This window comes from Microcaecilia unicolor, chromosome 12, assembly GCF_901765095.1.
Source record: "Microcaecilia unicolor chromosome 12, aMicUni1.1, whole genome shotgun sequence".
NCBI lineage: Eukaryota > Metazoa > Chordata > Amphibia > Gymnophiona > Siphonopidae > Microcaecilia > Microcaecilia unicolor.
Window position 1 is genome coordinate 94,588,235 of NC_044042.1, and position 11,802 is coordinate 94,600,036.

General features: G+C 48.8%; 1 protein-coding gene across 1 annotated transcript in view; it reads left to right on the forward strand.

Annotated features, from left to right (window-relative positions):
* CCDC47 (coiled-coil domain containing 47) overlaps positions 1 to 11,214 on the forward strand; it is a 144,939-nt gene extending 133,725 nt beyond the window's left edge. Inside the window, exon 13 of the mRNA XM_030221571.1 lies at positions 10,278 to 11,214. Coding sequence (XP_030077431.1) covers positions 10,278 to 10,358 — 81 coding nt within the window. The 3' untranslated portion in view covers positions 10,359 to 11,214. The remainder of the gene's footprint in view (positions 1 to 10,277) is intronic.
* The last annotated feature ends 588 nt before the right edge of the window (positions 11,215 to 11,802 follow it).

The following is an 11,802-nucleotide window of genomic DNA, read 5'->3' on the forward strand; positions in this document are numbered from 1 at the left end:
GAGGAGGACCCTAGATATTTCTCCTCAGAGGAGTCTACGGGCCTTCCCTCGGACCCCACGCCTTCACCGGAGAGGAAGCTCTCACCTCCTGAGAGTCTCTCCTTTGCCTCCTTTGTGCGGGATATGTCTATCAGCATTCCCTTCCCCGTGGTCTCTGTGGAAGAGCCGAGGGCCGAGATGCTCGAGGTCCTCGACTATCCATCACCACCTAAAGAGTCCTCCACGGAACCGCTGCACAATGTCCTCAAGGAGACACTGCTTCGGAACTGGATGCGACCGTTAACTAATCCCACCATTCCCAAGAAAGCAGAGTCCCAGTACAGGATCCACTCTGACCCAGAGTTAATGCGGCCACAATTGCCCCTTGACTCGGCGGTCGTGGATTCTGCTCTCAAGAGGGCACGGAGTTCGAGGGATACCGCCTCGGCGCCCCCGGGGCGGGAGTCTCGCACTCTGGACTCGTTTGGGAGGAAGGCCTACCAATCCTCCATGCTCGTGACCCGCATCCAGTCATACCAGCTCTATATGAGCATCCACATGCGGAACAATGTGAAGCAACTGGCGGACCTGGTCGATAAGCTCCCGCCGGAGCAGTCCAGGCCTTATCAGGAGGTGGTCAGGCAGCTGAAGGCGTGCAGAAAGTTCCTGTCCAGGGGTATCTATGACACCTGTGACGTGGCATCTCGTGCTGCGGCCCAAGGTATAGTGATGCGCAGGCTCTCATGGCTGCGTGCCTCTGACCTGGACAACCGCACCCAGCAGAGACTGGCCGAAGTCCCTTGCCGGGGGGATAACATTTTTGGTGAGAAGGTCGAGCAGCTGGTGGACCAACTGCATCAGCGGGAAACCGCCCTCGACAAGCTCTCCCACCGGGCGCCTTCAGCATCCACCTCAGCAGGTGGACGTTTTTCCCGGGCCCGGCAGGCTGCACCCTATTCTTTTGCAAGGCGTAGGTACAACCAGCTGGCCCGAAGGCCTCGTCAGGCACAGGGACAGACCCAGCGCGCTCGTTCTCGTCAACAGCGTGCGCCTAAGCAGCCCCCTGCGCCTCCACAGCAAAAGCCGGGGACGGGCTTTTGACTGGATCCACGGGAACATAGCCGCCCTCAAAGTGTCCGTACCGGACGATCTGCCGGTCGGGGGGAGGTTAAAATTTTTTCACCAAAGGTGGCCTCTCATAACCTCCGACCAGTGGGTTCTCCAAATAGTGCGGTGCGGATACGCCCTGAATTTGGCCTCCCTGCCACCAAATTGTCCTCCGGGAGCTCAATCCTTCAGCTCCCATCACAAGCAGGTACTTGCAGAGGAACTCTCCGCCCTTCTCAGCGCCAATGCGGTCGAGCCCGTACCACCCGGGCAGGAAGGGCAGGGATTCTATTCCAGGTACTTCCTTGTGGAAAAGAAAACAGGGGGGATGCGTCCCATCCTAGACCTGAGAGGCCTGAACAAATTCCTGGTCAAAGAAAAGTTCAGGATGCTTTCCTTGGGCACCCTTCTGCCAATGATTCAGAAAAATGATTGGCTATGTTCCCTGGATTTAAAGGACGCATATACTCACATCCCGATACTGCCAGCTCACAGACAGTATCTCAGATTCCGCCTGGGCGCACGGCACTTTCAGTATTGTGTGCTGCCCTTTGGGCTCGCCTCTGCCCCACGAGTGTTTACAAAGTGCCTCGTGGTGGTAGCGGCGTACCTTCGCAAGCTGGGAGTGCACGTGTTCCCATATCTTGACGATTGGCTGGTCAAGAACACCTCGGAGGCAGGAGCCCTCCGGTCCATGAAGTGCACTACTCTCCTGGAGCTGCTGGGGTTTGTGATAAATTACCCAAAGTCCCATCTCCAGCCAACTCAGTCTCTGGAATTCATAGGAGCTCTGCTGAATACCCAGACGGCTCAGGCCTTCCTTCCCGAAGCGAGGGCCAACAATCTCCTGTCCCTGGCTTCCCAGACCAGAGCGTCTCAGCAGGTCACAGCTCGGCAGATGTTGAGACTTCTGGGTCATATGGCCTCCACAGTTCATGTGACTCCCATGGCTCGTCTTCACATGAGATCTGCTCAATGGACCCTAGCTTCCCAGTGGTTTCAGGCCACTGGGAATCTAGAAGATGTCATCCGCCTCTCCACCAGTTGCCGCACTTCACTGCTCTGGTGGACCATCCGGACCAATTTGACCCTGGGACGTCCATTCCAAATTCCGCAGCCCACGAAAGTGCTGACGACGGATGCATCTCGCCTGGGGTGGGGAGCTCATGTCGATGGGCTTCACACCCAGGGTCTGTGGTCCCTCCAGGAAAAGGATCTGCAGATCAACCTCCTGGAGCTCCGAGCGATCTGGAACGCACTGAAGGCTTTCAGAGATCGGCTGTCCTGCCAAATTATCCAAATTCGGACAGACAATCAGGTTGCAATGTATTACACCAACAAGCAGGGGGGCACCGGATCTCGCCCCTTGTGTCAGGAAGCCATGGGCATGTGGCGCTGGGCTTGCCAGTTCGGCATGCTCCTTCAAGCCACATACCTGGCAGGTGTAAACAACAGTCTGGCCGACAGACTGAGCAGAGTCATGCAACCGCACGAGTGGTCGCTCCATTCCAGAGTGGTACACAAGATCTTCCGAGAGTGGGGCACCCCCTCGGTGGACCTTTTCGCCTCTCAGACCAACCACAAGCTGCCTCTGTTCTGTTCCAGACTTCGGGCACACGGCAGACTGGCGTCGGATGCCTTTCTCCTCCATTGGGGGACCGGCCTCCTGTATGCTTATTCTCCCATACCTTTGTGGGGAAGACCTTACTGAAGCTCAAGCAAGACCACGGCACCATGATTCTGATCGCGCCCTTTTGGCCCCGTCAGATCTGGTTCCCTCTCCTTCTGGAATTGTCCTCAGAAGAACCGTGGAGATTGGAGTGTTTTCCGACTCTCATCTCGCAGAACGACGGAGCATTGCTGCACCCCAACCTTCAGTCCCTGGCTCTCACAGCCTGGATGTTGAGGGCGTAGACTTCACTGTGTTGGGTCTGTCTGAGGGTGTCTCCCGTGTCTTGCTTGCCTCTAGGAAGGATTCCACTAAAAAGAGTTACTTTTTCAAGTGGAGGAGGTTTGTCGTTTGGTGTGAGAGCAAGGCCCTAGAACCTCGTTCTTGCCCTGCACAGAACCTGCTTGAATACCTTCTGCACTTATCGGAGTCTGGCCTCAAGACCAACTCAGTAAGGAATCACCTTAGTGCGATTAGTACTTACCATTATCGTGTGGAAGGTAAAGCCATCTCTGCAGAGCCTTTAGTCGTTCGATTCATGAGAGGCTTGCTTTTGTCAAAGCCCCCTATCAAGCCTCCTACAGTGTCATGGGATCTCAACGTCGTCCTCACCCAGCTGATGAAACCTCCTTTTGAGCCACTGAATACCTGCCATCTGAAGTATTTGACCTGGAAGGTCATTTTCTTGGTGGCAGTTACTTCAGCTCGTAGGGTCAGTGAGCTTCAAGCCCTAGTAGCTCATGCTCCATATACCAAATTTCATCACAACAGAGTAGTGCTCCGCACCCACCCAAAGTTCCTGCCGAAGGTGGTGTCGGAGTTCCATCTTAACCAGTCAATTGTCTTGCCAACATTCTTCCCCAGGCCGCATACCCGCCCTGCTGAACGTCAGTTGCACACATTGGACTGCAAGAGAGCATTGGCCTTCTACTTGGAGCGGACACAGCCCCACAGACAGTCCGCCCAATTGTTTATTTCTTTCGACCCTAACAGGCTAGGGGTCGCTGTCGGGAAACGCACCATCTCTAATTGGCTAGCAGATTGCATTTCCTTCACTTACGCCCAGGCTGGGCTGGCTCTTGAGGGTCATGTCACGGCTCATAGTGTTAGAGCCATGGCAGCGTCAGTGGCCCACTTGAAGTCAGCCACTATTGAAGAGATTTGCAAGGCTGCGACGTGGTCATCTGTCCACACATTCACATCTCATTACTGCCTCCAGCAGGATACCCGACGCGACAGTCGGTTCGGGCAGTCGGTGCTGCAGAATCTGTTTGGGGTGTAAATCCAACTCCACCCTCCAGGACCCGCATTTATTCTGGTCAGGCTGCACTCTCAGTTAGTTGTTCTTCGTAGGTCAATTTCTGTTGTATCCTCGCCGTTGCGAGGTTCAATTGACCTGGGTTCTTGTTTTGAGTGAGCCTGAGAGCTAGGGATACCCCAGTCGTGAGAACAAGCAGCCTGCTTGTCCTCGGAGAAAGTGAATGATACATACCTGTAGCAGGTGTTCTCCGAGGACAGCAGGCTGATTGTTCTCACCTACCCTCCCTCCTCCCCTTTGGAGTTGCGTTTTCTTCATTTTTGCTAGTCATTCAACTGGCGGGAACGGTCGCGCACGGGCGGGAAGACGGCCGCGCATGCGCGGTGGGCGTGCCCTGCGTGCCGACCGTCCCGCGAAGCTTTTCCGGTTGGTGGGGGCTGCCGCGGACGTCACCCAGTCGTGAGAACAATCAGCCTGCTGTCCTCGGAGAACACCTGCTACAGGTATGTATCATTCACTGTATGTACAGAAAGGGATATGAGTGCATATGACTGCACATGTGAAAGCAGGAAGATGTTAAACTAGTATGTTTTGTATGCAGTAAATAAATAATAAAAGATTTTGTAATGCAGCATAACTGATTATACCATTCTAAGTATGGGGAAACATGGAGAAGATGTATTACATAGAGAAGATTTAGATCAGCAGTCATCAGGGGTCACAATTGGTTTGTGTTTTCAGGATTTCCATAATAAATATGTATGAGATTGGTTTGCTTACAATGGAGTAGTCGTTTCAACTTGTATCTTGCCTAGAACCTATTGACAAGAGCATGGATAAGCGTAGTTGAGATGGGAATGAGGCAACAGAGCCCCCTCACGTGATGTGGATTCTAAGGCTGTATGGGTTCCCCTCTCCTCATTGCCACAGCTCCCATCTTTGTACTGCTGTACACCGGTAATGTGAATATATAAATCAAGTGTTGTGAAATAAGTAAATGGCAGATGACATTTAATGTGAGCAAGTGCAAGGTGATGCATGTGGGAAAAAAGAACCCGAATTATAGCTACGTCATGCAAGGATCCATGTTAGGAGTTACGAATCAAGAAAGGGATCTGGGTGTCGTCGTCGATAATACACTGAAACCTTCTGCTCAGTGTGCTGCTGCGGCTCGGAAAGCGAATAGAATGTTGGGTATTATTAGGAAAGGTATGGAAAACAGGTGTGAGGATGTTATAATGTCGTTATATTGCTCCATGCTGCGACCGCACCTTGAGTATTGTGTTCAATTCTGGTTGCCACATCTTAAGAAAGATATAGTGGAATTGGAAAAGGTGCAGCGAAGGGCGACTAAAATGATAGCAGGGATGGGACGACTTCCTTATGAAGAAAGACTAAGGAGGCTAGGGCTTTTCAGCTTGGAGAAGAGACGGCTGAGGGGAGACATGATAGAGGTATACAAAATAATGAGTAGAGTGGAACGGGTGGATGTGAAGTGTCCATGCTTTCCAAAAATACTAGAACTAGGGGGCATGCGATGAAACTACAGTGTAGTAAATTTAAAACAAATCGGAGCCATTGTGTCCGAGATACCAAAATTGAAGAAATTCTGATATCCGACCATAGTCCTGTCTGGTTGGAGTTGGAGGCTTCCAGCCGGCCAGACGGTGGAGGTTCCCTTACTACTTAGTAAAAGACAAATCCTTCCAAAAATTCTTGGTGAAAAAGTGGGAAGAATACGACTTGTTTAACAGAGAACACAAATCGAACCCCCAACTGTTCTGGTGCACTGGTAAAGCGGTACTCCGAGGGGACCTGATAGCGTATGTAGCCAATAAAAGGAAAAAGAATGCAGCTAGCCTTTTGCATCTGAATAGGCAATTACAGAAGGCTAGACGCCGTTAAACGGAACGGCAAACCGCAGCTAACAGGGAGGCCTTCTTGTCTGTGCAGGCTGCTGTCAACTCCCTGTTGCATGAAAGAATGTTAAAGAATAAGATCTTTCAAAAATATAGGTTCCACAGATTTGGAAACAGAGCAGGGGCATGCTGGCTCGGATAGTCCGGAAACGGGGAGGGGGCAGAGCTATATCGGCCCTGAAAGAAAAGACGGGAGGCCTTACCAATGGCCCAGATAGGATCCTTCAAATACTGCAGGACAATTTCGCTCAGCTATACAGTGCCGACCGGCCTGTCGGGGAGGTACACATGAGTGACTTCCTCAACAGGGCACAAATGCCAAAGCTAGGAGAGTTAGAGATAGCACACCTAGAGGCCCCTATCCAGCTTAAGGAACTATCAGAGGCAATAAAAGGGTTAAAATCTTTCTCGGCACCAGGGGTGGATGGGTATCCGGGAGAATTTTATAAACTGTTACAACCCCAATTGCTATGCTCGCTATTTGAATATCACCAGGCAGTAATACAGGAAGGGAAATTTCCATTGTATGAAAATACTGCCTGGATATCACTACTGCTGAAGCCGTGGAAAAGCGTAGAGGAGCCAGAATCCTATAGGCCTATCTCGTTAATTAATGTTGACATCAAACTCCTAGCAAAGATTTTGGCCACACGACTCAACACTTGTCTCCCCAGTGTGATTGAGCCCGCACAAGTGGGATTTATCCCCAGGAGGCACTCTGTATTGCATATTCGGAGAGTCTTACTGGCAATGGCGCAATGCCGGCATGAGGAGAACCCTGGGATTTTGGTGAGCCTCGATGCCACCAAGGCTTTTGACAGGGTTGGGTGGAATTTCTTGTTTTATATGCTGGACTGGATAGGAATCCCTGCCGGAGTGAGGCAAGCAATTGAGGCTTTATATACTGGCATGGAAGCATATGTAACAGCAAACGGGGGGCTCTCAATGAGGTTTCAGATAGGCAGGGGAACGCGTCAGGGCTGCCCTTTATCCCCACTCCTGTTCGATTTAACACTGGAATCTCTATTACGTCTTCTAAATTCCGACCCAAGAATCAAGGGAGTACGGTTGGGAGAGCAGGAGGTCCGAGCTCTGGCCTATGCCGATGACGTCCTCCTGGTTCTGACCAACCCGCAGGAGTCCTTTGAGGCTGCCCTGACACTGATCGAGGAGTACGGGCGGCTGTCGGGGTTCGGCCTTAACTTTTCCAAATCTTGTGCGATGCCCATGGATACTGATACCAAATTATGCTGGCAGGCGGAGACTCCACTTAGATGGGAGACAACAAAAATGAAATACTTAGGGGTGTACATTTCTAGTGACGGGTCCTCCATGCACAGAGATAACATAGCCCCATTGTTAGAGATGACTAGAAACAAACTGTCTATGTGGAAGGAATTGCCACTTACAATTTGGGGTAGAATAGCATTATTTAATATGGTGGTTGCACCTAGGTGGTTATATGTCTTTCAACAACTACCACTGTTCTTGAAACGCAAAGAAGAAAAGGTGTTGCAGCGCCTGATACAAACGTATCTATGACAGGGGAAGAAACCCAGAATACCTTACCACCAGATGATAGCCCCAAGGGAGGGGGGTGGCATGGGGCTCTTAAATATCAAATTTTCTGGCAATTGCAAGTTCCATGAGACATATAAATGACTGGTATCGGGGGACTTCTGATTTCTCTATTACACCGGTGGAGACCTCGGTGTTTTCAGATATACATTTCAGCCATTTGCTCCACTCTGGGATTCCCCTGCCTACTGCAGCATTTCATAGACACCCTCTTTTGAAATCTCTCAGGGAAACTTGGAGGTGGGTGTGCAGACGTTATCACTTCTCCTCCCGTGCATCCCCTTGGCTATCAATATGCGACAATCCAGCATTTCCACCTGGCCAGGGGGTTAGCATATTTAGCAGATGGGCACAAAAGGGGATTGTATACCTGGCACATATAGTCACAGAACAGGGACAAATTCTCTCATACCTAGAACTTCAGTCCCGGTATGGGATTCCCCCGACACATCAATTTGCGTATCGCCAGCTGAGCCATTATGTTGCTTCCCTAGAGTGGACAGACCTTACAGAAGATGTGGTGGAGGTTCTCTCAGAAGAGTTTACTCTGGGAGCACAGCTTCCAGTACCACTGAGATTCCACCAACAACAACTTAAGGATACGAAAGCAGAATTAGATTTCCGGCAGCTCGCGCGGGAGTGGTCAAGGGATTTGGGCTGTACATTTACAGAAGAGGAGTGTAGATCATATTTGAAATCTATCTACAAGCAGCGGCTTTCCATAACACAGAGAGAGAGACTATATCGATGGCTGCTTAGAACACATATATCTCCTCCCAGAGCACAAAGGGTGGGGTTTGCTGCCGAAGGAACATGCCCAAAATGCAATCAAGGTGCGGCCACTTTGGGGCATATGTTCTGGAGTTGTCCTTTTGTGGAGCGGTTCTGGAGGCAGGTTGTGAGGGGGGTAGACCAATTATGGAATTGTACCCTTGTTTGTGAACCTTTAATTTTATTTAATAATTTTAAGTACACTACAGAACCCCCGGAAGGCTTTAGGGCATTTGCAAAGATGGCTATATATTTTGGAATAACTACTATTTTGCAATTTTGGAGAGCAAAGGAAATACCCCCTCTACAGATATGGCGTGCAGTTAGTGAAACAATTGAGAATAGACCGGTGTGGAGTGACTGATTTGGAAAGCCCCGCGGGCCTTAGGTTTAGGGCACAATGGGAGGTGCTTTGGGTCACTGTCCCGTCCAGGGCACGAAGTCTATTGCTGAATTTTTGATTCCTCCCTGGTGCCCCGTGGGTCCGGTCACTAAGCAGAGAGCCTGTTGATAGCGGTGCAGGTTGTATAATACCTACTGATAAGAGGGCCTCTGGTCCAGGCCACATCACTCTGACAGTATAAATTTTTTTTTTTTTTTTAGGCATACAGTACGTAATGAGAGACACCATCAGATTTGACATTTGACCACTGAGAGACCCGAACAACATGTATCGTTGAACTCACAATGGAGGAAGGGGGGGGAAAGGTAGAGGGAGGGACGGGTAGGGTAGGTCGGTAGGGGGGGATACACCTCAGGGTTAATGTAGTTTAGGTAACTCACACACATTGCAGTGGAATAAAAGAGTTTATTCTAGAGTAATCTAGCCAGATGATTGTTAGCTGTTGCTTTCGTTATACTTTTGTAATATTGGGGTGTGACAATGTACAAGGAGTATCAGTGGGTACCAAGAGGGTGGGAGGGGGAGAAAATACAAATGCCACACTGTAACCTGATATGTTGATTGAATTTGTTGGATGACAATTTTTGTATGTATCTTTTTCGACAAGGAGCTGTCTAATTGTCAGTTACAATCAATAAAAATGATTTAAACATAAAACAAATCAGAGAAACTTTTTCTTCACCCAACGCGTAATTAAACTCTGGAATTCGTTGCTGGAGAACGTGGTAGCTTGGCAGAGTTTTAAAAGGGGTTAGACAGTTTCCTAAAGGACAAGTCCATAAACCGCTACTAAATGGACTTGGGAAAAATCCACAATTCTGGGAGTAGCATGTATAGAATGTTTGTACGTTTGGGAAGCTTGCCAGGTGCCCTTGGCCTGGATTGGCCGCTGTCGTGGACAGGATGCTGGGATCGATGGACCCTTGGTCTTTTTCCAGTGTGGCATTACTTATGTACTTATGCATATTCATTAGATATATCCTGAAGACCTGACCTGTCTGTGGCCCTCAAGATCATCTTATTTTGTTTGTGGAATTGTGGCCCAGATAAAGGTATCAAAATTCCTCACTCCCACCACAGAAAACTTCTTGATCATGAGTGATTTAGTCTCTTTAGTGGACAAAGTAACAAAAGAGAGGGTAAAACAGTACACAAACATAAGCAACCAAAGAAAAAAGCACAAGACTGTGACAATGGGAGTCTTTTATTTCTAAAAGACCCAACACGAGCCGTGTTTCGGTGTAAAGACGCCTGCTTCAGGGGTCTATTAATAAAACATATAAAATAACAATCATACATTAAAATGTCAAAAATAAACATTGTAAAAAACTGATGTTCATAGAAATTTGGTATTACGAAGTTAACGCTATTAGATATTTTCTAGGCATGATGTAGGTATTTCTTTTAGAGAGTTTTAGCCATTGAAATGTCGGGAAGCAGTGCAAGCATGCTGTAGGGGCTAGCTTTCAGTGATGCAACTTTCTAATTTGTCATTCCCATGGTGCAGCATGACCCCCTGTAGTTCATAAGCACTGGGCTTCCCCTTCAAGAATTTAACCGTGTTTTAATGCCTTGTGTGTCCGTCCCTTTCAGGAAGCCGTCCTGCGCCGTGAGCAAAAAAAGCTGGAGAAGAAGCAGATGAAAATGAAGCAAATCAAAGTGAAAGCCATGTAAAGGGCAATGGCTATATGGCAGCCTGTTAAACCTGGGATACATCTGGGCAGCATGCTGTATAATATTCTACTCCCAGTGCTGGAGACACTATGAAACACTTGTGACATTAACATCTTTGTTAACATGTTTTTGTCCCCTTTTGAATTCTTTTGAGATTACACAGCTTCCTTTGCTACAGATGTATGGCATTCTTTAGTAAAGAGAAAGTCACTCTTTATTGCTGTAGCCTTTATTTTTTTCTTTAATTATTATTATAATTTTTTTTTTAGTTTAGCATCTACCCTGAGCAAAGACATTGGTCCTTTGTGTCCCACCATCTTTAGATTTATGGACAAATATTTTCATAGATTCCTGCACCTACATTTGTTGCTATGTCTGTCTCAGGAATATAGTCATGGATAGGTCATGGTCCTTCCACTTTGGAGTAAGGCTCACTGGCAGAAGCACAGACAAATGAAAAGAGAAGTAAGGCAGAGTAAATATTCACACTGCCTAGTGCCCACCCATGTTAAGCCTGGGCTCCACAAAAAAAAAAAAAAACCCAATTCTGACTACACCACTGGTCCAGTTTCTCCTTGACATCTTTTGTTGATGTTGCCTTGATGAAGTGTCTGTGCAGTGAAATAGTTGCCTCCATATCAGTTGACATAGATAAGCAATCTAGTCTGAAAGGTTGAAATACTGGAAAGTTAGTGTCATTTATGATTCAATTGATATTGTCTGCCACTGTACATACCGATTACAGCCTAAGTGAAGAATGGCTGTCTTTCAACAAGATTGATTTTAAAGCATCACAAAACCTCATGGAGGGGCATAATCGAACTGGGCGCCCAAGTTTTCCTGGGGTCGTCCTCACAGGACGGCCCCGTGAAGGGGCGGGGAATCCTGTATTATCGAAACAAGATGGGCGGCCATCTTTCGTTTCAATAATACGGTCGGGGATGCCCAAATCTCAACATTTAGGTCGACCTTAGAGATGGTCGTCCCCGGTTTTTGGCGATAATGGAAACCGAGGACGCCCATCTCAGAAACGACAAAATGCAAGCCCTTTGGTCGTGGGAGGAGGCAGCATTCGTAGTGCACTGGTCCCCCTGACATGCCAGGATACCAATCGGTCACCATAGGGGGCACTGCAGTGGACTTCAGAAATTGCTCCCAGGTGCATAGCTCCCTTTACCATGTGTGCTAAGCCCCCCAAACCTCCCCAAAAACACACTCCCCACAACTGTACACCACTACCATAGCCCTAAGGGGTGAAGGGGGGCACCTACATGTGGGTACAGTGGGTTTGTGGTGGGTTTTGAAGGGCTCACATTTACCACCACAAGTGTAACAGGTGGGGGGGGGGGGGGATGGGCCTGGGTCCGCCTGCCTGAAGTGTATTGCACCCACTAAAACTGCTCCAGGTACCTGCATACTGCTGTCATGGAGCTGGGTATGACAT